Here is a 27091-nt window from a genome sequence, read left to right as displayed (position 1 = left end):
TTTACGAACCAAAGTCACATTGATGCAACCTTTTTGAAGTCAATGAGACCGCAGGTTCTTCGCACACGGCTGCAATAATATTGGTCACCCTCGGTCTCCACCCACTGTTTTCTCTAGTGCGACTGTTTTGCAGTGACTGAATTGATCTATAAATGGCATCCACCTGTTTAATGGTGCGGTGGAGCATTTCTTCACCCAGACTTGTTACTTTCTGCGGTGCTGGTGGGAGAGCTTGTAGCATCATAATTGCTTTTCTTTTCAGTTTGTTTACAGTTAGGCAACAAAGCTGATTCTGGTTTGGGTTGAAATACAAAACTTAGAACTAAGAAACAGTCTGGGCCACAACCCTGCTGACGCTGGCAAATTATTGCTTTTTATGCTTTGGTTTTTGTGCAGCTGAAACAAACAAATGGGTCATTTAATTTAAGATTCAAATACGCTGGAGGTGGATTTTGTTGCACACCAACTCAGCCTCCTTCTCCGTTTCTCCCAGTCTCTGTGTCACAGAGAGAAGCCGAGAGCCAAAAAGTGGACAATAGTGTGCTGCTCCAGGAGTTGTGGCATCTGCCAGCTGCTGCTGGGACTGCTCCATAGTACATGTACTGGACATGCAAACGTTTCAACCACAAGGACACAAAGTGTCTGCAGCGATGAGCGCCGCGCCATTGGACACTTCCGGATATCGGCGTTGCTGACATGAGCTTCATGTACTTTCACTTCCTAGCTTCAACAGAGCAAAGATTTCTCAAAACGCCTTCGCTGCTTTAAGTTTGCTCGACGCCTGGCAGCTGCATCAAAAGCAGAACCGACCCCGTTCAAGAAATGACACCCTAAGCACGTCGGCGTAGAAGAAACGCTCCCAGCCGCGGTCGCCGGTGGTAACAGATGAGGAAGTGTTTGAGATTTTACAGCCCAACTGTGGCACCTGATGCACTGAACAGACTCTGGAGCAGGAAAATGTGTTGCATCTAGTTTACAGTCTGGAAACACATATCAAACATTTACATTTAGAGGCTTCAAAAGGATAGAAAAACGCAACATACCGTGGCGACCATGTCAGGGCGGAGAGCAGCCGCCGCCAAACAAAGTCCCCCTTGCAAAGTTACTTAAACATCTTAAAATCGGGGAAATGTTGTTTTAAATAATCACCGTGTTTTAGGGAACTCGCGGTTAGACCTCTCAAATCATTTTGTACCGTGTGTGGTGTAAACAATTGATTCAATCAAGCACCACATGATTCAGGCCTCCTGTGACTGATGTCCACACATGGAAAACATCGGCCTTTTCAAAGCTTTGGGTGTCTTTTCAATCCAGCTTCCCAAGGGCGGTGCATGCAGGAGGAGGGACGACAAAGAATTCGTCCTCAGCATCCAACCAGCTGAGGAATCGGGTACTTTTAAAGAGATTTGCAAACAAAAGCAGGGGATTTTATTTTTAAGCTAAACTGTGACGCAGTTTAGCTACCGAGGACTGCACTGGCTGCTCTCGAGTCCCCGTCCTGGACGCCACAGCACAAGTAGAGCACATTTATATAAAGTCATGTTTTCCCATAATTTCCTTATTTGCATGCACATGCAGTATTAAAAATACAGTTAGACCAGAGCAGTGTGTATATATATATATATCTATATATAGATATATATAGATGTATATAATGTTTGAAAAAGGAGTGTAAAAATCCAGTGCGACAGTCATTGAGTTCTTGAGGTCTACATGATTGTAATCAAAATAAAACAGCCAGTGAGGTGATCCAGTTTGGAGAGAGGGCCGAGCTCTCTGTTGCATATTCGAGTTCAAACTGAGGAAGCTGCGGCACAAATACCCTGAAAACAAAGACTGAACGCCGTCTGGACTGTTTAGCGAATTTACATTCCGAATGATTAAAAATCCAATGATAGAATTCCGGCTGACGGAAAGTGAGTTTCTTCTCTCTACCTGATCGCCTCACCTTCACGCCGAACGCGAGCGATGCCCGTTGAGGTTTTCCCGTGGAAGCCGCTTAGCAGCTCAGCGCTATAAATGGATCATCTCACCGACTGTTTCACATGCCGTTTGCTGAAAACGAGGCTTCCTTGATTTCCCAAACATATCGAGATTGCGCCACGACAGCGATTCTTCTTCATGTCAACATATATTTATCTACAAGCCCTTACACAAAGGGGAGAGGGGGTTCATGTTTGGGAAAGCAAAGAGAAGGAAAAACACATTGGAAACACAGTATCATCATCATTATCATCATCAGGTTTGGATCAAAAAAATAAGTTTACAGCAAAGAGTAGAAAAGTCACTCGCAGATATCTTGCAACATCTTTCTTTCTGGAGCTGAGACGGGGCTAAAGAGGCTCACAGGAGAACTCAGACTAGCCAGCACCAGAAACATTCCTCCAGAGTTTCTCAGAGCACAACGCTGCGACGGCTTGAGGTCCGATCTAGAAACTCCACGCTCATCAAGGCACATTCAAGACTCCTCCAAAAGGTAACCACCAGAAATGAGAGGTGGTGGTCGAGAGGGGGGAGCAACTCTTGGAAACACACACTCAGGACTTCTGAGCGTTTCCCAAAGCCATTTCACCCATCCTTCCACCGTCCTCCTCCTCCTTATTCACATTCCTGAATGAATGAAGGACGGACTCGAGAAGAGGGCCCCTACCCTTTTAAATCGACAACAACAACAACGCTGCCCCCTGCTGCTGCACTGGCAGCTGGAAAGAGGCAAAGACACCCCCCAAAAAATGCTGCCAGTTAGCACAGCAGCCATAAAAACCAGCCCAGAGAGTTGGAAGGCTCTGACACTGCAAACACACTTGTTCCCCAGTCTCAGCAGAGCGCCACCTGCTGTTAGCCTTGCAGAACACTGGAGGGTCTGTGAGGCAAACTGCAGGGCGCAGGGGCAGATAACAGCACCGTGGGCTCACGCACATTATCGCCCACTAGACGTGGGTGGGTGGCACGTCTGCAGACACAGCTGAGGTGGGGACCAAAGGCACAGCCCGTCACTTTAAATAAAAAAAAAGTAGGAATTTTGATCGTATTATAGTTAGAGATATCACATCAATGTACTGATACACACCGATACTGTAGCTTAGATATACTGTACTGTAGCATATATTGACCTCATAGGTGGATGATACAGGGTATATTAAGTGTCAGCCTCTTGTCACAAAAACAAGCGTCGTCACGTATGAAATATTGATCTGGTTAAGGGTCAGCTTACACAAACGAGGGGTCCTCATAAAACTGTCAACACGTGAACTGCTGTTAAAGCTGCCACCGTTCAGGAGCAGTGACAGCCCAAAGTGCAACACACACACACACACACACACACACACACACACGGTCCCTCATAGCTCATGAGAGTTGATGTTTATATCGTCCGTATAATAATGCTGTCTTGTTTTACTCGGCTCATAAATCACAGCTCAGCCCTTTAATAGGCAGCAGCGAAGTAAACACGACAGAGAACAAAAGCCAGACCAGCCGCTGCCGCTCCGTGTGACAAGAAAACAAAAAACAAAACAAAGAAAGTCCTCATAAGTATTCATATGGCTCCCTCTCGAGCAACAAGTCCGCCTATCGTGGGCCTTTGATGCCACCGTTTTAATTAAGCTGTGTGAACACGTGTTTATAATGATAGCCCATTTCTGAACTCGTGTTTACGCCTCCACCCCCCAAAATCCCATCAGGTTTCAGGGCTGAGAGATCAGATTAATATGAATGAACAAGTTAGATTATCTGATCGGTGCGATGCTGCCATATGGTGTGCTGCACATCATTAACCTGTCAATTTGGGGGTAAAATGAACATCGTGATTTTTTCCCCCCTGCTATTTTCATCTAAATGGAAGTAAATTATAAATTATTCTGCATCTCTGCAAATATCTCCATTTGATAGTTAAATAACAAGATGCTGCAGCCATATGTCTGCACGTTATGTCAAATTTCATCATGCTCGGTATACGGTAAGAAAAAACTGCCCGTTTACTCACTCCATCCAGAGCCTTTGAATGTCTTCATCAGCACTGATAAAAGGCAAATTTAAAAGGGGACCTATTTATTGTGCTACTTTCCTATAATGAGCCTTTTATTCTCTGGTTCTGCTAGAGTAGCTTTGCATGACTCACAGTTTGAAATAATCCTTATTTATATTACGGGCTACAGTACAAGCCTGATGAGTTCAGCCCCTTTCATTTTTAGCCAGCTTTCTACCTTGGCTGCCCCTCACAAGCAGCAGTTTTGAACAGCGGGTCTTCTGAAGCAGATGTTTCCGGTTGGCTGGGATCACATTTGTTAGTCTGATTATTTTAATATGAGTATAACTGCAATAGTATATGTGACAAAAATAAGAACAGAACACAACAACCCATTTTAAGCTACTTTACAACCCATAAGTTCCCTTAGTTCCCAAACTTAGTTCCCATAGTCCTAATTTTACCAGCTGTGGTGATTATTAATGAACCAATTATTAGACTGTTATGAAACAAGCCCTCCTGCACGGTGAATATTTGATTCTTTTGAGTACGTTTTGAAGCTCAGACTCGAGCAGACCGAGACTGCACAGCTGAAAAGATCTGCAGTTCAATGAAAACCGAACCTGCTGATGAAGCCTGAAAGCTCAAGGACCAGTGAGTACATGGACTGTGATTCGATTTTCATCAGCTGTTATTCTGAAGCTCTTTGTTGTTACAGAAAATAACTTCCAAGCTTGAACATAAGAGTTCAGATTCAATGTGAAATAGAAAATAAGCCGATTTAATATTCTGCCGGTGTTTTCCATCTATTCACAGGGCTGAGCCGCAGACGCGAGGAAACAGTCATCAATAGAAGTCACCAAAATAAAAGCATTTAAAAAAAACAACCGTGTATTTTTGTTTGTTTGTTTTTTGGGTGGGTTTTTTTAATTTAATTTTTATTTTCATGTTCTACAGCAAAACAATGTTTACAAAATGGAGTTAATGGAGAAACAGCACTGCGTTGAGTGTTTAGCACCTCTGTTTCTCCCTCCGCCGAGGGCACCAGGACGCATGCAAAGACAAACCCTGGCACAGTGTCTCTGAAAGCACCGTCACGACGAGGCCATCTTTGGGCCATCGAGATGTTCTCAGATCAGGCCACGGTCCACAAAACAAATCCCATCGAGCTTCCCCACGATCCAAGAGAACATGGACGGGTTTCAGAAATATGGCAGCAAATATATCTTTGAAGTAATTTTTTTTGGATCACCTCTAAGCGAGGGAGTGAGATGAGCTTATTTTGGCCAAATCTTATTGTCAACCGTGAGATCGACTCGACAACCCAGAGAGAGGAAAAACTAGCTGCCTGGAAATGCTGCCACTGTAATTATCCAGTGCTCTGAATGATCTGAACAACTGAAGGGACTCGTTTCTGGACAGGATCCTGACTGAATCTGATTGGCTGCCAAATATATATAAATATATTTTAAACATCAGTGGAGGAAAACGATCCAAACGCTGAGACGGAGAAGCCCCGTTCAGCCTCAACTAAAACATCCTTAAACCCCAGTGCGGCCAAATCAGGAGTGGACGAGACAGAGAAACGCCACGGGCCGTTAGACGCTTCAGGGGAGTGCAGGAGCACCGAGCTTCAGCAGCAGCCCCCCTCCACACACACACACGCGCTTTGCCCGGGGCTCCTTCAGAGTTCACACACAAGAGCCAGCGAGCGCAAACACACTGAGGTGTCAATCAAACTAATTGCAGGCGGGCCTGCGTGACACGGGCGGGGAACGATAGGGGGGCGGAGTGGCAGAATTGGAAATATGATAAAGGTTTTAATCAACTGCAGTTTTTGACGCAGCGCCGGCAGTGGAGAGCGTTAACGTGAAGGAGCTCCAGGCGGGAATGTGAGGGTCACGCTCACTCAAAAGAGCCTAACGAGCTTCCTTTATGAAGCCGATGACGCCACATAAGAGTCTCCCTCAGCAGAACATGAAAACAAAAATCATAAACACTTCATATATATATATATATATATATATATATATATATATATATATATATATATATATATATATATATATATATATATGGATGTGTATATTCATATGTATGAAAATTTAAATAACAAAAAAACAAATTAGTTTCATGTTTTTAGTTTTGAATGCAACTGTTTCTTTCCAGACAATAGATTTGACTTAAACAGTAACATGTTGACAAAACCTCACTGTAACAAGCACGATGGCCTTTCAAAGAGTGACTTGAAGGCTGCGCCTACAGCACGGCTCGTTCATAAGGTGGCATTTGTGATGACAGAGGTTGGCGGTCATTAAAACAAAAAAGGAGCGTAAAAGGAAAACAAATATATACAGGATACAGGAACAAACGAGAAACAGCTGATCAAAAGTAAGAGAGCGCCACGACTTTCAGGCGCTTAAACTGGACGAGTGTGTGTGAGTTTATCAGCTGGTGTTGGTTTTTAGAAACTCTGATGAAGCCTGTTTGTGCGCGAGTGTGCGTGTGAGAGAGTGTGTTTGACAGAAACCCTCCCAAAAAAGGTCGAGGCTTTCAGGACGATCTTAGAAAGCAGATGGAAAGAGTTGGTCCGCGTTTGTAAACGCTCGGGCCTCGTGATTCTACTTCCTGGCTCTGAGGCGGAAGAAAGGAGGCTTTTCAACCTGCTCTCACCTCAGCAGCCAATCACACAGACTCTCGGTGAGCCAAAGCTTTGCGTTCTGAGTGAATTAAGTTAAACGCCAAAGGAGTGACTTAATTAAGTGCCGCTTTGCTCTCCCAAAATGAAAACAAAAGCTTGCTGCAGAGAATTTAAGGGGGAGCAGCCGCAAGCGGGCGGACAAATATTATTACTCTTTCTGTAACGTCCAGTCAGGAGATGACGCGGAAACACTTCCAGCTTTTAAAAGGGACCGCAAAGGAACTGCGTTACACAAAAAGTATCTCACTTTGGGTTTTCAGCCCTCCCTTCTTTTGGATATCAGGTCATCGGGAGACGCCTTTGTGGCAGATGTAAACAAACTTAATTTGTTGGAGTAAAAGTTGGTGCAGGAGGGCGACTGCATTGAACGTTGCTGCTGACTTCCAGTGCTATGAGGAGGGTCTTTAACACACATCGTAGTAGCAGGTAGGTAAGCAGTCTTAGTTTCACCAAAAAAAAAGAAAAAGAAATAAATGACACCGACTACACTAAACATGGCACCTTAACCAAAAAAACCAAAACAAAACGTGAAGGACAGGATAAAGTTTTGGAGTTTTCGGTTGCAAAGTTGTCATGCATTCCCTCGGTGCTGTCCGGGAGGCGTGAGGGACCGTGATAAAAGATCACCTCAAAGTCCAGAATTGGATACAAAGGGACGAACAAGTCGAAGGAAGAACAAAAACTGCGAGCTTTACCTCCACGTGCTTTTTCATAGCTTTCTTAAAACGGACTTCAGAGAGTTCCCTTCTTCTTTTGAATAAAAAAGTGTTTTTTACTCTAATCTTTTGAGAAAACACACACTTAAAAAAAAAAAAAATCATTTGGCCTTTTTCTCAACCCCCTTCTTTGACAAGACTTTCATTTAAAAACCAGAGCTGTACAAAACATAGAAAGATGCAACACTGAACCCAACATTAAAAAAAGAAAACAAAAAAACTGCAGAAATCTTTTTTTTTTTTCTTTACACTGTTTAGCTGCACCGAGGTTTTCCCAAAAACTGGGAAAGAAGGGAATGGCGAGCCCACGCTGGGAATCCCGGACGGCGATGTGAAAGGTGACTCTGCCGTCCTGCGGTTGCTTCCACAGCTGGAATGGTTCAGTGGAGCTGATGAGGTTGGGTGGGGTGTGGGACGGAGCCGGAGAACGAGGGCGGGGCCATAGCTGACAGACAGTTGCGATGTTGATCTGAAGAAAACCGAATGCATGCAGGATGACGCCCCCCCCCCCCTTTTCCCCTTGTTTTCCTCAGCTGGAAAACTGCATGGCTTGTTTGTCTGGCGAGCTGCGGGGGACGATCAGTCAGTGAATCTCTGGCAGGCCTTCTTCCAGCGGCACGCGGTGCACCACATGTCGCGGTTCTCCATCCCGTACACCTTACGGCACTTCTTCCCCTCGCCACGCACCTTCCGACTGGAGGAGAGATGAAGACCAACAGCACATGAAGCTGTTATATATTAACGACATAACAAACAACAGCACAACGCTTATAACACTGGGCGTTATTATTCCTGGACTCTTATTCGTCTTGCCCAGATGCCCACTGCAACTAACTGATTAGCTCTTGTCCCTTTAAGGCCAGCCTCCCTGGAAGAAAGCTTTTTTCTCACTGGTTGCCCCTCAAAGCCGCAGGAGGGTGGAGCTACTTAGGGACATCATCTAAGATGTCATAACCGAGCAAAAAGAGCAATCACGAGTTTTCAGCTCACAGAGATTACTCGTGTTTACACTGACCTCACTATTTGAAACTTTGTCCGCCATAAAAGCATACATTTGAAAACCAAAACCAGAAAACCATGAAGAGTACAACATGTTAGAGGTTAACATGAACACAAATCTATCTGACATGTTCCACATGTTTGCAGATGAAGTTGCTGTCTCAGCTTGTGTGTATCTTCTTCCTGACAACAGCGCATAGTTCCTCTGTGGGGTTCAGGTCAATGGCCAATCAGGTACAGCAATAACACGGTCAGCAAAATATTTGGCAGTTTTGGTACTGTGGGGAGGTCCCAAGTCCTCCCCACAGTACTCCAATCCTCCACTACAGCTGTCTGCAAACAGCCAGCCTTTACAGCAGTGACCTTCTGCGGCTCACTCTCCCTGTGTGGGCTGTAGATGATCGTAGAGGATCGTCATCTGGAGGACCGTAAAGCATGTAGTCTTCCCCATGATTGTGGCTGTGTTCGCTGCACTAGACTGACAGGCACACACTATTTAAACCGTGTTCATAGCAGTTTACTCAAACTCAAAATGAAATATTCTAATAACGTGAGATATGTTTATTTTTTAGCTGTAGGCCACAATTATCAAAGTTAAAACAGAAATGCTGAAGCATGATGGTTTCTATGTAATGAGTTTAAAATAGATTAAAATTTCACTTTCTTAAATAACTGATGGAACATATTCAACTTTTTACATTCTAATTTTTTGAGGTGTTGGAAGAAATTTCCTTTTTGCTAAGAAAAACATGACATCTGTCTCCTCCCAGTCCCACCATTGTGCTAAGCTAACTGGTTCTTTTTAATTACGCCACTGACTGCAGAGTAGGGCTGAACGATTATGGAAAATAATCTAATTGCGATTTTTTGCCCCAATATTGCGATTGCGATGCGATATGCGATTATTTTTTAAGGTCTTTGTCTTCTGTATTATTAAACAAAGACAAGCAATACATCATATAGTATGGCCAATACTATATTACATTAATTTTAAACTGTTCTTTCCTGGAAGACAGACCTCTGTTATGATGACATGAGGTGATGCATGAATTGATGACTGACATTTTTATTTAACTTCTTCAATCACAACAGTATATTTGAACATACACAATAGTTTATTTTTAGCTTACAAACATCTGAGCATAAAGTGCTGACAAGGAACCCTGGTGTAAACATTAAAATGAAAGTCAGTACAATGTGCAGATTGCAGAAATATACATAAAAAAAATCAGTGGCTTTACCACACTCAGTTTTTCGACATCTGTGAACTACTACAGTCATTCAATTAAAAAATAATATTAAATAAATAAAACTAATAAATAAAAAATACACACATCTTACTGATCTTTGCAGTCAGTAACATTACACATAAAGTGCAAACATAATAGCAATTGTATAAACACACACACAAACACGCCTTTAAAATTTAAAGGCGTGAAATTGGACGGTCTAGCCTTCTGATTAGCTAATCAGAAGGCTAGTTCTGATTAGCTAATCAGAACTAGCCTTCTGATTAGCTAATCAGAAAGCTAGTTCTGATTAGCTAATCAGAAGGCTAGTTCTGATTAGCTAATCAGAACTAGCCTTCTGAATCAGAAGGCTAGTTCTGATTAGCGTCACCGCTGTCTCGGTGGAGTTTAATAAACTCGGCCGTCTGCTTCTTGCTATCTAAAATATAACCAGACACTGGTGTAAATTCTCGACTGTCTCATACTTCTGTTTAATAAGTTTTCTGTTTGACGTTTAGTCAGCTGTGTGAAAACCAAGGAGGAACCCACCCGGGGGATTAATAAAGTTTTATTTTATCTAATCTAATAACTTTAATCTCAGCCAAACCGATTTACTCACGAACAAACAAAACACTGAAAAAAAGCCCAACAATAACATTTTTAGGTTGTCTAAGTGACTTATATATTACGTTTAACCCGAGCAGCGAAACTCCGCGGTGATCTGAAAATGATGTGCCGGGAGTTGTGCCGTTCTCGGCCGCATCAGTAACCCTCGAGCTCCCGGCTAACTGTCGAGCTGGTGGGTAGCAGACGCCTCTGAAAACGTCGAAGCACTTTTGCAAATATGGGATATCTTGATAAACCGAGCAGATATTTGATGTTTACACAACTACTTTCTCGCCTGAAAATATGTTAAAAGTTTATTTTGTGACCCAGAAAGATTAGTATGAGTAATTTTAAAACTTAGTAGCGGCCGCCATTGCTGGAAACTGGAGTTTGGCTGGGCCGCATGAATTCTGGGATATGGTAGTAATTTGGACAGCCTTCGGCACGTCGCTGTGACGTAATCGGTCTACAAATGCGGCCTCAGGAGGATGCAGCCCATGAATTTGGACATGTCCAGAGTATAATCGCAGCCTTTGCGGTTAGAAAATTGCACTTGATCATGTCGCGATATTATCGCAAATGCGATATATCGTTCAGCCCTACTGCAGAGATAGATAAACACATATCAGAGCCTTATTCCATTTTTCAGGTTGCACCAAACAAGCTGAAAGAGAAAGGTTTAATTCGACCTTTAACTGAAGCTATAACCAGTCATAAGGTGAGACTCTGTGAGAGTCCAGTACCTGAGGGCAGCGGTGGCTCTGGGAGGGGACGAAAGCACTGCAATGGTCTGGGAACGTTGGTCACCAAATCCTTGGCTTTTACTGGGAGACACCTGGAGAACGAGAGCAGATCATGAATAAGAGAAAGACGAGCTGCGTGAAAGCAAAGGCTGAGCCAGGCTTTCTCACCGTGGTCCCGGTGAAAGTGACGGGTGGCGACTGCCAAGAGATGCTGAAACTGGAGCTGTTGGTGGGAGTGAAGCTGGTGGACGCCGAGCCGGCCGAGTTGTTGTTGCTGCTGGACGGGATGGACACTGGAGCCGTGGCCTGAAGGCAGAGGTCAAAGGTCACTATTTTTAACTTTTATTTAAATTCAGCATATTGGAATACTTTTATTTATTTTAGTATTTGTTAATTGATGCAGAGCTTCTTTGTATTGGGATGTCAGACAGTGGTTAGTGAAATCCTCTTACGAAGCCTCAAGCTGAACATTTTTTTCTGCTTTGAAACTCGATTTAATGATCAAGCGCCCTGAAGCATACCTTGCTTTAATCTCTTTTTTTGCTTCCAATTAAAGCCATAATTTATAAAATTATCATTTTGTGCTCAAGACCATAAACTAATCAGAAAAGTGTTAATGATGTCACAACCAACAGAGCTGAGGGTCTGTTCCCCATAGACTTAGTATCAACTGGAACCAGGGGAGTCTCCCCCTGCTGGCCATTAGAAAGAAAGCAGGTGAATGACTTCCCTTTTTTTTTTACCCAGAAACTACACCTGTCCTTTACATGTTTATGCTGCAGGCTACTGATTGGCTGGAGATGGGACTTTTCCATCTTTTCTGACACCGAGTTTACCCAGAGGAGGTTTCTTTTTTTGGGTCAGATTTCTCTTTCTATTACATTTTTTTGTTAAAAAAACCCCTCTTTTGTTATTTTCTAGGTGAGGTAGATTTTAATGGTCGGATAAATATACTTTATTCAAAGAAGGTTTTTTTCAAGGCAGATTTTTGGCCTTTATCAGAAACATAACTACTCATGTCAGACCTCAAGCGTGCAGCTCTGCATTAATATTAGATGCACAGATATTAATGGAAAGCTAATGGCGGTTATTCTTCAAACAATAATCTGAAAACCGAGGCTAAAATAGATAAATTGTGTCATTTTTCAACCTTTAATTAATTATTCAAACCTGCTGCTTGTGTGTTGATAGACTGCAACTGTTAGCACAGCTGCTATAGGGAGGGAGGGACCACAAGTCGCTGCGAGATCTTTAGTGTGTTTACGAACACTGTGACACATCGTCAGCGTAACAAGGACCTCGATAGTAATGTGTGAGAAACTGAGGGACGTATACAGAGCACATAAGTCTTCATCACCTGGTAGGCATGGTCTGTGTGGATGAGGTAGAGAGCGCTGGGTGCAGAGCGGCTGAGCGGCGTGGTGCCGCCGGCGTGGGGCTCCTTGGTGTCAGAGGGTTGAGTCGGTTTATGGGAGTCTGGCAGCTGGCTGACCGAGGGGAGAGGAGACGGGGGAGGAGGCGGGGGAGACAGGACAGAGGGCGAAGCTGGGGACAGGCTGCTCAGCCCGTCGGCCACCGAGTCCGTGTTCAGCTTAATCTCCGTGTAGTAGAAGTCCTCCTCACCGTCGCTGAGGTCTGAGTCACAGTTACGACTGGGAGACGAGCGCAGGGGCAGGACAGACAGAAATACATCATGAATGTAAATCTCCACCTAAAGGTCAGGTTAGCCATCTATCCAGTATCACTGGGACATATTACTATGCTGATAACCTGTAAGTCATCAACCAGAGGCAGGATATGAGCAGCAGAGCCGTTTTTGAGGCTTCGAGTGGACTTTATCTCAGGTGTGTATGCAGACCGTCTGTGTCTTACCCCAGGTGGATGGTGCGGATGTGTCTCTGAATGCCAGCGGCAGTACTCAGCACCTTGCCACAGTTCTTCCACAGGCACTTGAACATCACCTTCATGGAGTTCTGCAGGAGACACACAGCACATCAGTGTTTCGCTGGCGCTCTGATGCCAACTTCAGAGAGTCACACGCAACAACTGCAGGGTACATAACAAGAAATCGTACACATGAAAGCTTCTTTTCTCTGAAGGATGTGTTTTTTAATATCTGCCATTAACACGGAAAAAGTTTATCTGCACCACAGACATGTTCAGATAAAGGTTACAGAAAAAAAAATTTTTAGGTTATAGAAAAACTCTCATTTTCATTAACGAGCAGGTGTACCTAATCAAGTGGACAATGTACAGTATAAAGTCACTGATAACATTAGTTCGTTTAAGACTGCACAGAAATGAAAATTCGCTCAGGTAGCAAAGTAGGTACAAAAAAATATATCCACTGTACTATTATAATCCATTTAAAAAGTGTAAAATTTAAATTGCAACTTGCTCTTTTTTTGCACATCACATGCCATTTTATTTTAAACGAACAAACACATACATAGAAATTACAACATTCTGATGTAGGGGCTGTTTTTAGAGTAAAATAACCATAATTTACAAAATTAAGGCGATATATGGAGATAAATGAAATTTCTCAGATTAAACATGCTGCTGCACTGCCTCACTAACACCCTGCTAGTATTCATTGTTCAACGTCATACCTGTCCTAGATTAAAATGCAGATATGCCATGTTTACGTTGGGAATTTAAAGGATTTAAAGGACTTGCAGTCTCCTTCAGAGTGATCAGTTTATGATACCATATTTAAAGTCTTTGCGTTACACTATAAAGTGTCACTTTGAAATGATGTAGATTAAAACTAGGGAGGAAAACAAAATAGACACACAGCTTTAATGCAGCATCTATCTCTGGTGTTACCGTGGACACAATGGCGGTGATGCTCCAGTGTCTCTGATCTGCCTAATGTAATTAAACCACCGGCGTCCTACAGAGACCGTGTATTGTTTTCATGGAGTAAAAGAGCCCCGTGAACTTCCTCCCTGCCCTCCTGCACTCTCGCTCCGAGCTATTATAAACGGTCTTATAGCCACGTCTGTCAAGCTATTGTTAAGCAGGCTGATTTAACTATGACAACATGTTTTATTTCTAATTTTCTCTCTCTTTCAGAAACACTCTCACACATACACACAGCAATCACGTGCCCCCCTTCCCCGATTGCATTGTTTTGTCTTTGCGTAACAAAAGCCGATTTTGTGTGTTGGCGAGCGTGTGCGCCCCTTTAAAGCAACATTTCACAGTTAATTAAATGGGGAGCCTCAAACGGTGCGGCACTGCCAGGAGAAAAACAAGAGCACGCGAGTAGCATGTAGATAAGTTCACGAGGAAGCCTGGCATCTGCACGTATAGATTGTGTGAGTGCGACTTGTTAAGCCAACATTATAGGAGCTTTCGGAGACGCTGTTCAAGCCTCCGTCTGCGCTCTCTTCCTTTTTCATGTAATTCCTGTTAGTCACTCTTTAATTTTTCATCCACAACCTTCATCTCTCTTCCCGTTTCTCCCTCTCTTTCTCCTCCCTCCACGCCCTTCTTTGTGATCTTCCCAATTATCCGAGTACACTGCGCCAACGTGGAGCTCACTAAAGAGTCTATCGATTTCCCCCCCCCTTTTCTTTTCTTTTTTTTTTAGGCCAGCAGAATCTTTTCTGTTTGCCGTTGAGGGAATTCAAATCATTACTGTGTTTTTGAGAGGAGCTACACGTGAAGGCTGAGGAAGTAATTATTAAGGACAAATGTCTGGGGAGGACACACAAGCAGCGAGAACGGAAGAGAGAGGGGAGAAAACAGAGGCGAGAGCAGGGGAGAGGAAAGAATGAAAGGAGGGGGAGATGGATGATACCGTCGGCAAACTGGCACACAGGAGCGCTGATAAGCAGAGGAGAGCCCCGAGATGAAGGCAGAGAAAGAGAGAGAGCGACGCAATATACGTCGGACAAAATAACGAGTGACAGCGTGGTGTAGATGTGATGAGCTGTCAGTGGCGCGTAGTGATGAGACGAGGTGAAATGATTAGTGTGAAAGAAAGTGTGTGTGTGGCCAGGACGCGTGACACGAAACTCAAGACCGGAGCAAAAAAGGCTTTGTGTCCTTTCCTGTCCAATTTCCCTCTCCGCCTATCAGTCAGAAACTAAATTACATCAGTAACCTCACAGGTTAATATTGCAGAAGAGAAATCAACCAGCTCATGTACATGTGGCGGGATCTCAAAGACAAGTTCACGACCTTTATTCTTACCTCCAGATATGCCTGCTATCAGGATCAGTGCGACTGTTTCCTTCAAAAAAAGCTTTTAATGCACCACACGGTAATAAAAGTGAAGCCACAAGTGGGACAAAAGCACCTGGGAAACATATCATCATATCTCCTTCCCTTAACCCCGTGATGATTAACTACTAACAGTGCCGATGTTTAACAATGAAAAACTGCTACCATGTTAATATGGTTGTATCAGAAATAATCCAGTGCTGATAACTCCCTGATTGACAGTCATTCTTATTTCTCTTGATGCTGCATTGATGGCAGATGTTTACCAGGTAACTTGGCTGCTGATTGTTATCCATGAAGCATAACTGCTTTTGTACAGTTAAAGTTCTTCAACAGTATTTTGAGTCTAAAAACACACACTAACAAAAATTAAGTTTAACCATTGAGTTTGGCTCAAATCTTTATTGGCTTCGTCTCTTTTCTGCTAAATTTACAGAACCATCGAGATGATATTAGCATAAATTCAACTGACTCGAAAAATCGTGTTGGGAAAACACAGCGTGCAGTGGTTTTCATCATTTTGAAGGGGCATTTGATGCTCGTCCTTGTTTTCTGTGTATATGATTTTCCCTGTACAGCAGTGATACTCGCTTTAAAGATTTCAAATCACGAGGTCAACGCATGTACAAGTAATCCCTCACAGGGAGTCGGCTCAGTCTGCTATAAACACTCCGTTTCATGTGTTTTTTGTCCTACTCTTGGCTCTGTCATTGAGTAAGGATATAGCTAATATGATCACCTCAGTGGCCTCACCCTCCTCCACCCTCTCTTTAAAAGAAATGTGCCTTAAAAAGACCATCTGTGTCAGACAGGGGAAGCGCATCAAGATCACAAGGCGAGAGGCAGGGTACACCCTGGACAGGTCGCCAGTCTGTCACAGGGCTAACACAGAGAGACAGACGACCATTCAGACTCACATTCACATGGATAATCTAGAATCACCAATTAACCAAACCCCACTAAACTCATGTCTTTGGACTGAAGCCGGAGTATCCAGAGAACCCACACAGGATTTTTACCCAGCTAAACTCTATTCACCTTGCGCTTGCGAGGGATGGGCTCATCAAAGAGCAGGCTGCTCCCGTCCTGCTCATCCAGAATGGGGTCTTCAGGTCCTGCGGGGCCAGGCCCCACCCCTCCCAGGCTGGGTACACGGAAGGGCTTGAAGCTGTCTGCAGAGAGCGGTGGGGATGGTGTGGAGGGGTTGGACTGATCGCTCGGAGCAGACCAGCTCCAGTAGCCCCCCGAGGAGCTGTTGCTCGATGGGGTGAAGGGTCCGGCCGAGCCGTTGTCTTTCCACGATCCACTCAGACCCTCTGAAGACACAGAGGAACAGGAGATGGAGAGTTTATCTAACAGAAGCTCAAACTTCTTTAGTTATATCTGTAAATGCTACAAACACAACAAAGGATGAGATCAAGACATCCAATTAGGTTCAGACAGCTATATTTGCACTTCACAAAAAAAGAGCCTCCCAGAAGCAGTCTTCACTATGACACAAGAAAATAAAGGTTACTCTCCTGTTGTGTGATTCCACCGAGACACTTCCAAGGTCTTCTTTTTTTTAAGATCAAAGAAGAGTTTCTTTTGAATATCAGCCACAAAAGGCATTTCACTTAGTGAAGCAGGGGAAAACTTTGCAGTGATTGTACATGTGTGTGTGAGAGAGACAGAGACCCAGTTTGGTTTAGTGAAGCTGCTTCCTGGCAGGGTGCCTCTCTCTTCTCTCTTCACTCGTTTCTTCGGCAGAACATTTAACATAAAAGAGGATGTGGCTCAGCAGCAGCACAGGCTCTGAGTGGTCAGAACAACAAGACTACTGGTTCATTTGAGAGATATCAGCAGTGCTCTGTGTTCCGTGCACGCTGTGTGATCTCAAACTACATGACTACATTTAGATAAAAAGTGTACAGTTAGCATTTAAAGCCCAGTTTGTTCATCTGTGCATGACGTACGGCAGTGACACCACGTGCACGGTGGTTGGCTGCGCGTCTGCTCGGCTGGAAGGACAGCAGGCTGGTTACAAAGACCGCCTAAATGGTTTCACGAGATTGCAGTTGTGGGGCATTTTGGACTTCCGCCACTTTGCCGAGTGGCAGAGATCCAGACTCATTGTGCTTTTCTTTGGATTTCCACAGCTCATTGATGAGATGATCCTACAGCACAGCAGGTGGCAGTAATTTATCAACCTTAAGCTTCCACATGCATTCACAAGATAACAGCTGTGAGGGAATGAAACACAGCGTACAGGAAAACACACAAATTATTGGCTCAGCGACTTGTTTTAGTTCGCTTTTCATAAAACTTCTGCTATGTTATTAGAAAAATAGCCAAGTGACGCATAAAAAGGAAATATTTATTTACGGCTGTTTATTTAGTACTAATGATGCTTACCACTGACTCTCACAGGTGGGCTCCTCACCAGCGGGCTGGTAGAGAGGCTCGTCAGCACCATAGCGGCCGTCACTTTGTCCATATCCACTTCCTCCTCCGACCGCCTGTGGAAACAGAAACAAAAGAAAACTTTACTGAGCTGCTTCCAATCAGTTAAAGAGAAAGACCTGATAACTCTCTTCTTCACAAATAAGTCCAGACTATTACACTTTTTTCTTTTTAAAACGGATAACAATAAACACACTACAGGCACATTACCATTTACAGGAAGCTCGAGAGCTCAGCATGTGTTTGTCTTCTTCGCTGCTCGGCCCGGTGTTTTTAGAGGGAAAGCAGATGTTGAGGTTTCCATGCTGCTGCGATGACTGCAGCAAAAACTGCTAATTACATTCAAGTTGGGTTTTTTTGTTTGACTGATGCAATCACCCAGACACCATTAAGAAAAATAAACAGCTAACAGAATAAAATACAAATAGAAACTAGGAAACTGATTTACTGCACAGGATGTTGCAGGCTGCAGAGATGACACACTTCACCCCTGTTGTTAAAAAACAACAACAACAACAATAACAACAACACCCAGCATCATTACTGATGCATGCAAAAAAATAATAATAATGAAGAAATACGAGGAAGTCACATAAAAAAAAATTCAATATTGATCGTCTCTGCAGTGTTGCAGTATTCTGCTTTGTGCACGATCCTACTGATAAAAAACATAAAACAACAGGGCAGGAAGGAAAAATGAGAGAGCGGGGACATGTAATAACATTCACCGCCTCTTCTAATGGACAGAACAAAGCACCGCTGTCACACCCACCGCTGAATACCACAGTCAAAGGCTAGATGTCATTCTCAGTGTTTATTTTTGGAAGGGTTTTGAGGCGCACACGCTCGGTTTCAAGTTGACTCAGTTTAAGAAGCCAATAAACACAGCTGACATTGAAACTTAAGGTTACTAAATGCATCCGTTTTGTGTGTAGATACAGAGAGGAAAGAAAATGTGAGTCTAGCTTTATCTGCTAAAAGTTTTCCAGAGTGGAACCAGCCTGCAGAGAAGAACAAGGTGCGGTTTTGCTGCTTTGGCAGCAGGAACAGGAGAAAGAAATTTTAGGTCAGTGTTTGGATAATTGACAGCTCTCCTAAAATGTTTATACACGGAGAAAGACGACTGGTTATTTGCTAAAAGAAGAGTGCAGCTGTTTAATGACTGCATGCTGATGAGCCACTGACAGGGTCACGTCCATGCAGCGGTGAAAACACTCAAACACATAAAGATGATCTCTACCGGGAATGCTTGCTGGAAGGTAATAAGTAAATCTGCGGTCTCAGGTGAAACGGTAACTAAATGTTAATTAAAAGCGGGTTTCATTGCCCAGAACAGCGTTCTTGCTGACTCAGAGTGGGCCTCTGGGAAGCAACAAGAGAGGAAGTGTGATCGATCAGCAATGTGTCAGCCACACTGGCCTAGAGACCAGTCAGGGTAGGGAAACGTGTATGTCCTGACAGGTTGGTGAGTGTTTGCTGGAGGCTGCTCCCTGTTACCAGGTGAAAGTGGTCACAGTGAGGGTGGAGCGCCAAAAAGTTCCTTGTGAGCTCTTTGGTCCCTAGCAGATTGACACGGTCGCCAAGGGTTTGCATTGAAGACACCAAGTGATCGGCAAAGACTCGCCATTTACTCTCTGAGCTTTAGTAAAAAAGTGTGAAACGAACTGGAAACGGAGAACGTTCACCTTAAAACTTTTAAAGCTATGCCTCAGCAAAAGATGCAGCTTTTACTTTGAAGGTGAGTGTTCACAGTTTCTGGTTTGCGTCACACCTTTTCAAAGTTCACTGAAGCTCAGTGACTAGTTTGCAAGCATTTGCAGTCTTTCTTGCACACCGTCTACTCCTGACTGAAGCGATTGTGGGGAGGATTTCGTTCCAGCGTGGTATTCCTTCTTATGACCAATTTCATGCTGGCAGCAACTTCACCAGTGACAGGTGGTCTCTAGGACGGCGTGACCAGGACTTTAGCAATCTACTTCAGTCATTTCCCTAAAATGGATCCAGCACTGGGTCGAATGTACACAATTCTGATAAAAAAAACTTTTACTGATCAGATCTGAGGAGCAGTTTTCACAAACATAAAACAGGTGAAGCTTTATTTAAAAGACATTTCGTGACTTTTCATTGGAAAAAGAAGAAAAGAAGTTAAATATAAATGCAACGACAGGTTTACGTTGTAGAGAGGCTCTTTAATGCCAGCATCTTCTTGTCAGTAGTTTCGCTGTGAATAAACAACACTTTAAAATTTATGTGAAAGTAATTAAAAGCGTATTTACTTCACAGGGGAAAAGAAAAGAGCGATGTGAGCAGAGAACAGGAGCGCGCTAACAAAGGAAGAGCCTAAGCCTCCATTAGCTGATATCTAATTTATTACCCTTTCGGCTGTTGAATATGATGTCATTACAGCCTCCACATAAATCAAGAAAAGGAGCTGCACGCACAAATGCCACTTTTACCCCTGACCCCCCCATCTCCCCCAACCAGCCACCCAACATCACCATTAGAAAAACCCACTTCCTGGTCACCTTGGGAGGCCATCATGTGACTGTAGATATTATATCCACGGTAACAACGACAGACAGTAATTGCTGGGCGCTTTGTCAATCTTGAAATATGAAAGAGTAAATCCCAGGAAAACACATTAGGAAGACTCATAATTAAGATGTGATGTATGAGATGACAAGGACGAAGCTGAGAGAGCGGGAAAAGGGAATTTCCCAAATCGCATTTGTCATTAGTGGCCTTATCAAACTTAGTTTCCATCCAAGTGCTTATTATGGCTGTAATTAAACACACGGGGAGAGCATGCATGCACGCGTGTGTGTGTGTGTTAGAGAGAGGCCCGTTAAAACACATGATACATGTGACACAGGAGACAGGGTGGGATGGTTAATGGATCGGTAAGTGAATTCTGAGAAATGAACTTTATACCCTGGCATGTTTGTGTGCGTCTCTGTGCGCTTTAATATTCTTACTTCACTTTATTTGTAATAAAACATCTTCTCATATCCGATCCCTGGAGCGTCCTAAAGGGAACATTATCTTGGATGTATAGCTTCATCAACAGAAAACTAGAGAGGAGGTAAAGGGCTTGTTTACTAATGCAGATTACATGAAATGGATCCATGTAATTTTATCTTGCTGCTGGCTATTCATAAATGGAAAATGAGTTTACACTATAGATGCTGTTAATGCTGCTAAACCTTTAGAGACTGATAAGGTTTTTTTTTTGTTTTGTTTTTTTAAAATGACCTGAACAAAGGCCGCGGACGCTTTAACCGATGCTTCTGTTCAAGCAGCGTTACCAAATCGAATTACCTCTCTTCACTTTACAGCTGCCCCCGAGCTCTTTTACTCTAAAAATGCAAATATGTCACTGTTCATGGACAACCCTCCCACAAGATGATTTCACATTTACATACACTCAATACACAAACCCAATCAGCCAATCACATGACAGCAACTCAACATACTGATGCCAATGAGATCTGCTGAAGTTCAACCAGAGCATCAGGATGAGGAGGAAAAGTGATTTAAGTGATTTTGGCTGGTATTTATTTTAGAAACTAAATAAGAGTGTACATCACTGTCCACTGACAACAGACCCATGAGATTATAAAGACACTTACAGTATCACACTTTATTTTAAAGGCAGCAGAGTAATTATAAACCTGCATGCTGCTTTTTGTTTTTCTTACCCCTTCCTGCCCTCAGCTCTAAATTTAAATGCATGCGGTAGTGCTAAAGAAAATAAAGTTTTCATTAAAAATAGAAAGACAGCACAAAAGATAACACAACTGTGGCTGTGTATAAATTTTTATAAACATAAATAAATAAGCTGCTGTAACTTTCTAAATTATAAAATCTAATTATTTTGGTCTGTATGTTTTTAAAATACTAACAATGTTTTTAAAAATGTAAAATGTCAAACAGACTGTGTGCAATCACATATTGGAAAATCTGTAAGGACAATCCAATAAAGCAAGTGAAATATGCACCTTTCTGCGCTCTCACTGGAGCTGGAGTCTTCAAGCTGCAGACCAATAAGGTGCAACGCCAAACCAACAGGAGGATCAGGCCGGTCTCAAAATACACACAGTCCACAATCTGAAGACTCGCTTTAGTTTTTGTTGTGTTTTGATGCAGTTTACACACCTAACAGCTTGGTTAGGTTAAGAAGAATTTCATATTCTTTCAACACCGAACAAGTCAGCGAGAGCGACTGACGGAAAGGCTTGAGGGCAGAATTTTCCCCATATGTGCCCACTCCCACACAGACCTAAGGCAAGGTTTTATCCTATCTTTTTTCTTTTAATTATTCACCTTATATTATTAGACGAGCTTAGACTGGTTAATGGGCTGAAGAGAACATAAAGCAAAAACAGAAAAGAAGTTGATTCGGGCTATTCGCCGTCTCACAAAGACCTGCAGATCACTGCCCGACTGCAGGGAAAATCATGAACATATGTTGGAAATGACAGATTAGAAACTAAAGAAGTTAAAATTAGAAGTAGGGATAAGACTGTGTTAACCCTCTGTGGGAATGGAGGCACAAATAAAACAACAGCTCCCTCTTCAGGGGACTGTGATGAGCTTGGATGAAGATGTGGCGGTTTGCCAGTGTGTGTGTGTGTGTGTGTGTGTGTGTGTGTGTGTGTGTGTGTGTGTGTGTGTGTGTGTGCGCAACAAGTGGTGAAACTTGTACTTCCACAGCCAGATGTGCCTACTCTTTTTAAGGCAGTGAATACAACAAAACAAAGGGCCTCCATGAGAACAAATGAGACAGGAAGCGGGGTCACGTTCTTCTTCTTTTTTTTCATGTGTAAAGTCAGGTCGCCACCATAGAGGGGGGACGTGGAGGGTTTGGTTTCAAACAAAACACCGGGCAGGAGGAGAAGGGGGGGGGGGGAGACAATAACAGGGGGCTCATGTTACCGTGGCCACCGTGGTTTGACAGGTAGATGGAAGACAAAGAAATGGAGGCCTGTCTTTGTTTTTCATCACATTTTTTAAATTTTAAATGAAAGAAAATACGTGGAAGGTGGAAAATATATAAACGTCTTACGAACGGGTTAAGTTTGCTGTTTTATCTCAGTATTTAAGGTAAACGCCGCCATGTGAGTCCAACAGACTTTCCCTTTATTCCACTGGATAGTTACAGGGAGTTCATACGCCAAATATACCAAATAAAAGCTCAAACGCTCCTGATCACTCGTTATCCCAGAATTTGACCACGCACACTCAATTCAACAATCCTCCTTTTTACAGTTAATGAGAAAAAAAACCTCTGGTCAGAGTGAATAACAAGATCCCGTCAGAGACACAGACTCTTTAAAATCTCTAATCTTTGTTTTCTCTTTCTCCACACTCCCTTTTTCTTTTCCTCCCAAATGCCTTCAAACTAACTGGGCCAAGGTCAGTCTGTGCACACACACACACACACACACACACACACACACACATGCACAAATGCCTGGTAGCTTTACTTTATATATCACCCCAAAACTATCAGTCATTTTTAATGAAGGCAGCTGAAAGGTGTGGTGGGTTACAGGAATTCCCCTGAAACACAAGCCAGCGCTGCCAAGCACACTCGCCGCCCCCCCGACTCCTACACTCTTCCGTCTCCTCGCCTTCCCTTCGCCCCTGCTGGACTCTGTCTCTCTCACTTTTCACTCCTGCACTTTGAGCTTCTCTGACTTTCTTTTGCCGTGGATCACAGTGGGAGCGAAGTTAAAAGTGTGTGTGTGTTTTATGCACGCGTTCGCTTTGGATCCTCTTCTTTGATGCCACGTGGCGTGTGGTGGTCTCCTCCTTTATAACAAGCACTGGACTATGAAGACTATTTCCTCTTCAATGCACTCTTATAAATCAGAGAGCTCCTCCTCTGTTATCTGCTTATCTGATTTTCTCCCCGCTCTCCAACACACACAAACTGCCAAAAGGCATCTGCGAATGACACGGAGCTAACATGCATGAAGGACACAGCTTTTGATTGGCAGGTGTGTATGAAGGGAGACGCTCAGGAATTTCTTTGACATGCTTGTGTGCATCGCTCAGAGATGTTTCTGATAGCGGTTCTTTGTTGGTAAACACGCATAAACAAAACAAAACAAAAAAACACTGTATTTCCATAAAAGCTGAGACGCAGCGGGGTCAGACTAAAGCAGAGCATCGCCTATTCAATTTCCTGAAGCACACTTGGGCCCGGGCTATTCACAAGGTGGGCATAATTGTGTCTGTGGGGCTAGTACACATCCTGCCAACAGCTGCGAGACAGTGTTTACCTCTTTGCAAAGTCAAACGTGGCTCGTAAGCAGCATCAGTTTTTATGGCTGCAAAAGAAATTCAACAGCACATAGAGAGCGTGTCCAAAATAAATAATCTCCCTTTAGTGTTGTCCGTTTGCTTATTTATAGACTTGGAGCATGAGGTATACTGGCAGTTAGGTTTATGCATTTTTGGATGCTGGCACGACTTAGCTTTAATTGCAAGCCTTGACCTAAATGCTGCTTTCAAGTTTCACAGTCATTTCAGTGCACAGCCACCTGTTTGCAGTAGCTCATGTGAAATGCTCGCCTTTAACCGTTTTGCGCATACTTTGCGACACCCAGAAACTCGTCTGAAGCCCGCGGACAACAAGAGCTGATATGTTGTTTCCAAGACTTTATGTCTTTAGTTGGGACTTCAGCAGTGAATTCACCATCAGCTTGACATCGTGACGTGTATAATAATCCACTTCTTTACCTTTAAAAACATTAGAGTTGCTCTCACCATCTATTCAGGTCAGTGTCCATGTAGACCAGCAACGGCCGGCCAACTTGGCTTCGTGTTGTGAGCAGAAAGCGTTGCACTTTATTTGCGCTTCACAATTCGACTGGAGTATTTTGTCTTCAGTCAGTAAAACAGGTGACTTACTGCAACTGTAAACCAGGCATGCGGCACATCTAAAGTAAACACTGCAAATGCAGCAGAACCTGTGAAACGATATATTAAAATGGCTGAAGTTGAAAGTGTGTAAAGTAAAGCAAGTATTTATCTTTAATCTGTAATTTGAATGTTTTTGATACATGGCTGCCCGTTTACTACTGCAAATACATCTGAGGTAAACGTTATTAAAGCTGATTCTGCTTCTTTATTGATTTAATACTTTATTCCATCACATAATCACAAGTATTTGGAACTTATTCACTTGCAATTTAGAGATTAATGTGATTAGTTCAAATACAAATTTTAATTATTTCGTTTTACATTTTTCCGACTTAATAGATTAAACGACTGATGAAGAAAACAATCACATTTTTTCACAGTGAAAATATCCATCAGTGGCAGCTGTAGCTTGTCTAATGATGTGTGGATTCATATCTTCTTCTTTAAAAAAAGAAAAAATTCTGATCAATGTCTCTAAAGCCAGTTTGAGATCAACAGATGGTCTGAAGCGATGCGGACGCTGTGCATCAAGATAAAGTTGTTAAAGCGGTCAGTCTACATTTCTGCCCTCACCTACACCCTGGAGGATTAGGCAGTGGCTCAAAGAATGCGATCGCAGATTCAACTGGCAGAAATGAGCTTTTTCTAAATGGTATTTTGGCTACTCTTCCGAATCGAAAGGAACCAGTCGAGGTGGTTTGTGTAGTTTAGAATGAGGCATTTCAGGGATGTCTCAGAGATTATGTCTCTCAGGTGCCCTGGTAACCCCTCGACATCCCCCCAGAGGAGCCACAGGTGGTGGATGGATTTTGACAATCTTTTAATCATTTAAACGCTATTATCAAAGAAAAAGATCCAATTTAATCACGGAAGCGGACGGCATCTGTTTATATATCACTGTAATCTGAGCATGTCTGAGTTTTGGTCTGCCTGTCGGATAAACTGAGGCATGTGACGACCTCAACTCGGCCAACAACCAGTCAAGAATTATGAGCTGTTGCACAGTTTGCTGATATTTCACAGTACACCAACTGATTAATCCCATTAAAGCATTGCCACATTAGTTTATTTCATTTACAATAATGTTTCTGAGCTGCACATCTGTTTTGGGAGCGACACAAACACACACATAAACAAGCCATATAATCAAAGGACCTAGTCATCTTTCTAGCCATAACAACATATGCACTGGCCTCGCAGCCAGCTTCTTGAAATAGGAGCCGTGGGCATCCTTCCTTTCACGCAGACTCTGCTTCAGTCCTCAGAGCTGAAGTGCCAAACCTCCATCTGATTCACTGTAACGCGGGTTTCATGGTGAACTTCAGTCCAGATCCTTGGGGCCCTCTTCTTAGAAATGTCAAGATGCCCACATTTAGTGTGGAAACATCACAATGGAAAAATGGAAAAAGCAGATGGTGTTAAATTACAAGCTGCCTTCTTTCTAGATTTGGAGAGGAGAGACCTTGACTGAACCCATGAGACTACACGCAAACGAATAACAATGCCACGCTTAGTCATGATTGTTGTAATCTCGCATGGACGTGGCATTTCTGACACAACATCGCGGTTCTCTGGTTGATAAACGAAATAACTGTAGTAAATACAGAGTTCTAATCCGTCTCCTATTTTTATAAATGAAGCTTAAGATCGAGTTAAAACTTCACAGCTGTTTTTTTTTCTTTTTTGAATGGCACTGGCCTGAATCGAATTTGACAAACTACACACTAATTGAAAGCACAGCAGCCTCAAAAGTGCAACCCCAACACTGCAGCAACACCTTACCTCTCATATATCTGTGTAATGAGAGCCGACAGTCGTTCCTTTTTAATCATAAAACGGGGAGTTCACGTTAAGGGGTAAAACACACAAAGACGGAACGAGACGACTTCTTCTTCTTCTGATTTGGAAAGTCAAAAAATTAAAAAAAATCAGACCCTGAGAAAATTCTCGTGCTGCGAAGCCTCTCGAATTCACTGCCCCTAATGAAGTGAGGCCAAGACATAATTATGAGTGACTGCTGACTTTCAAAGCTTCAAAGATCAAACAAGGAGACGGGACCGTGTTCGAGAAAGTGCTTTACATGATTAATATCAATCAAACCCCGAGAGGCAGAGCAAAGTGTTTCTGGTTTGTGAAAAATCAAATATGTTGAACGAGAGCCTGAAAAATCTGCCCGACCACGCCAACACCATCATCTCCTTAAGCCCAGAAAATCCTGCACACAATCTAAAGTAAACAGTGCAGAGAATGGCTCACTGGATGTAGAGGGCTGGTCACGTATAGATTAGTGAAGATGATGAAACCATTAAGACTCAACGATAATATTGCTGAGAGCCACAAAGCGTCTAATCATTGGCTTTCGGTGGCAGCTAATTAGTTGATTACACATTAGCATGTTTTAGTTGTCGGCCTCTCTCTCTCTCTGTCCTCCAAACACGCAAAGTCAAACACACAAAGCAAAGCGGGCATGCTTACACATGACAATCTGTGCAGATGGAGACGGACACGCACCGTTTGCTAGGTTT

At 43.1% G+C, this 27091-nt stretch overlaps 1 protein-coding gene across 2 annotated transcripts in view; it reads right to left on the bottom strand.

Moving 5' to 3' along the window:
- Window positions 1–6054: 6054 nt before the first annotated feature.
- znf704 (zinc finger protein 704) overlaps window positions 6055–27091 on the bottom strand; it is a 56796-nt gene continuing 35759 nt past the window's right edge. For both annotated transcript variants that reach the window (XM_085346619.1, XM_085346620.1), the window contains exons 3-9: window positions 17589–17692; window positions 16233–16510; window positions 12834–12934; window positions 12319–12613; window positions 11130–11267; window positions 10962–11053; window positions 6055–8078 (exon numbers count right to left, since the gene is read on the bottom strand). In XM_085346619.1, coding sequence (XP_085202745.1) covers window positions 7964–8078; window positions 10962–11053; window positions 11130–11267; window positions 12319–12613; window positions 12834–12934; window positions 16233–16510; window positions 17589–17692 — 1123 coding nt within the window. In that variant the 3' untranslated portion in view covers window positions 6055–7963. The remainder of the gene's footprint in view (window positions 8079–10961; window positions 11054–11129; window positions 11268–12318; window positions 12614–12833; window positions 12935–16232; window positions 16511–17588; window positions 17693–27091) is intronic.

The sequence above is a fragment of the Diplotaxodon limnothrissa genome, linkage group LG22 (genome assembly GCF_057381915.1).
Source record: "Diplotaxodon limnothrissa isolate DT_005_m linkage group LG22, D_limnothrissa_male_GT1.1, whole genome shotgun sequence".
Lineage (NCBI taxonomy): Eukaryota > Metazoa > Chordata > Actinopteri > Cichliformes > Cichlidae > Diplotaxodon > Diplotaxodon limnothrissa.
The sequence above is the reverse complement of the archived record's forward strand: the minus strand, read 5'-3'. Positions and strand labels throughout refer to the sequence as shown.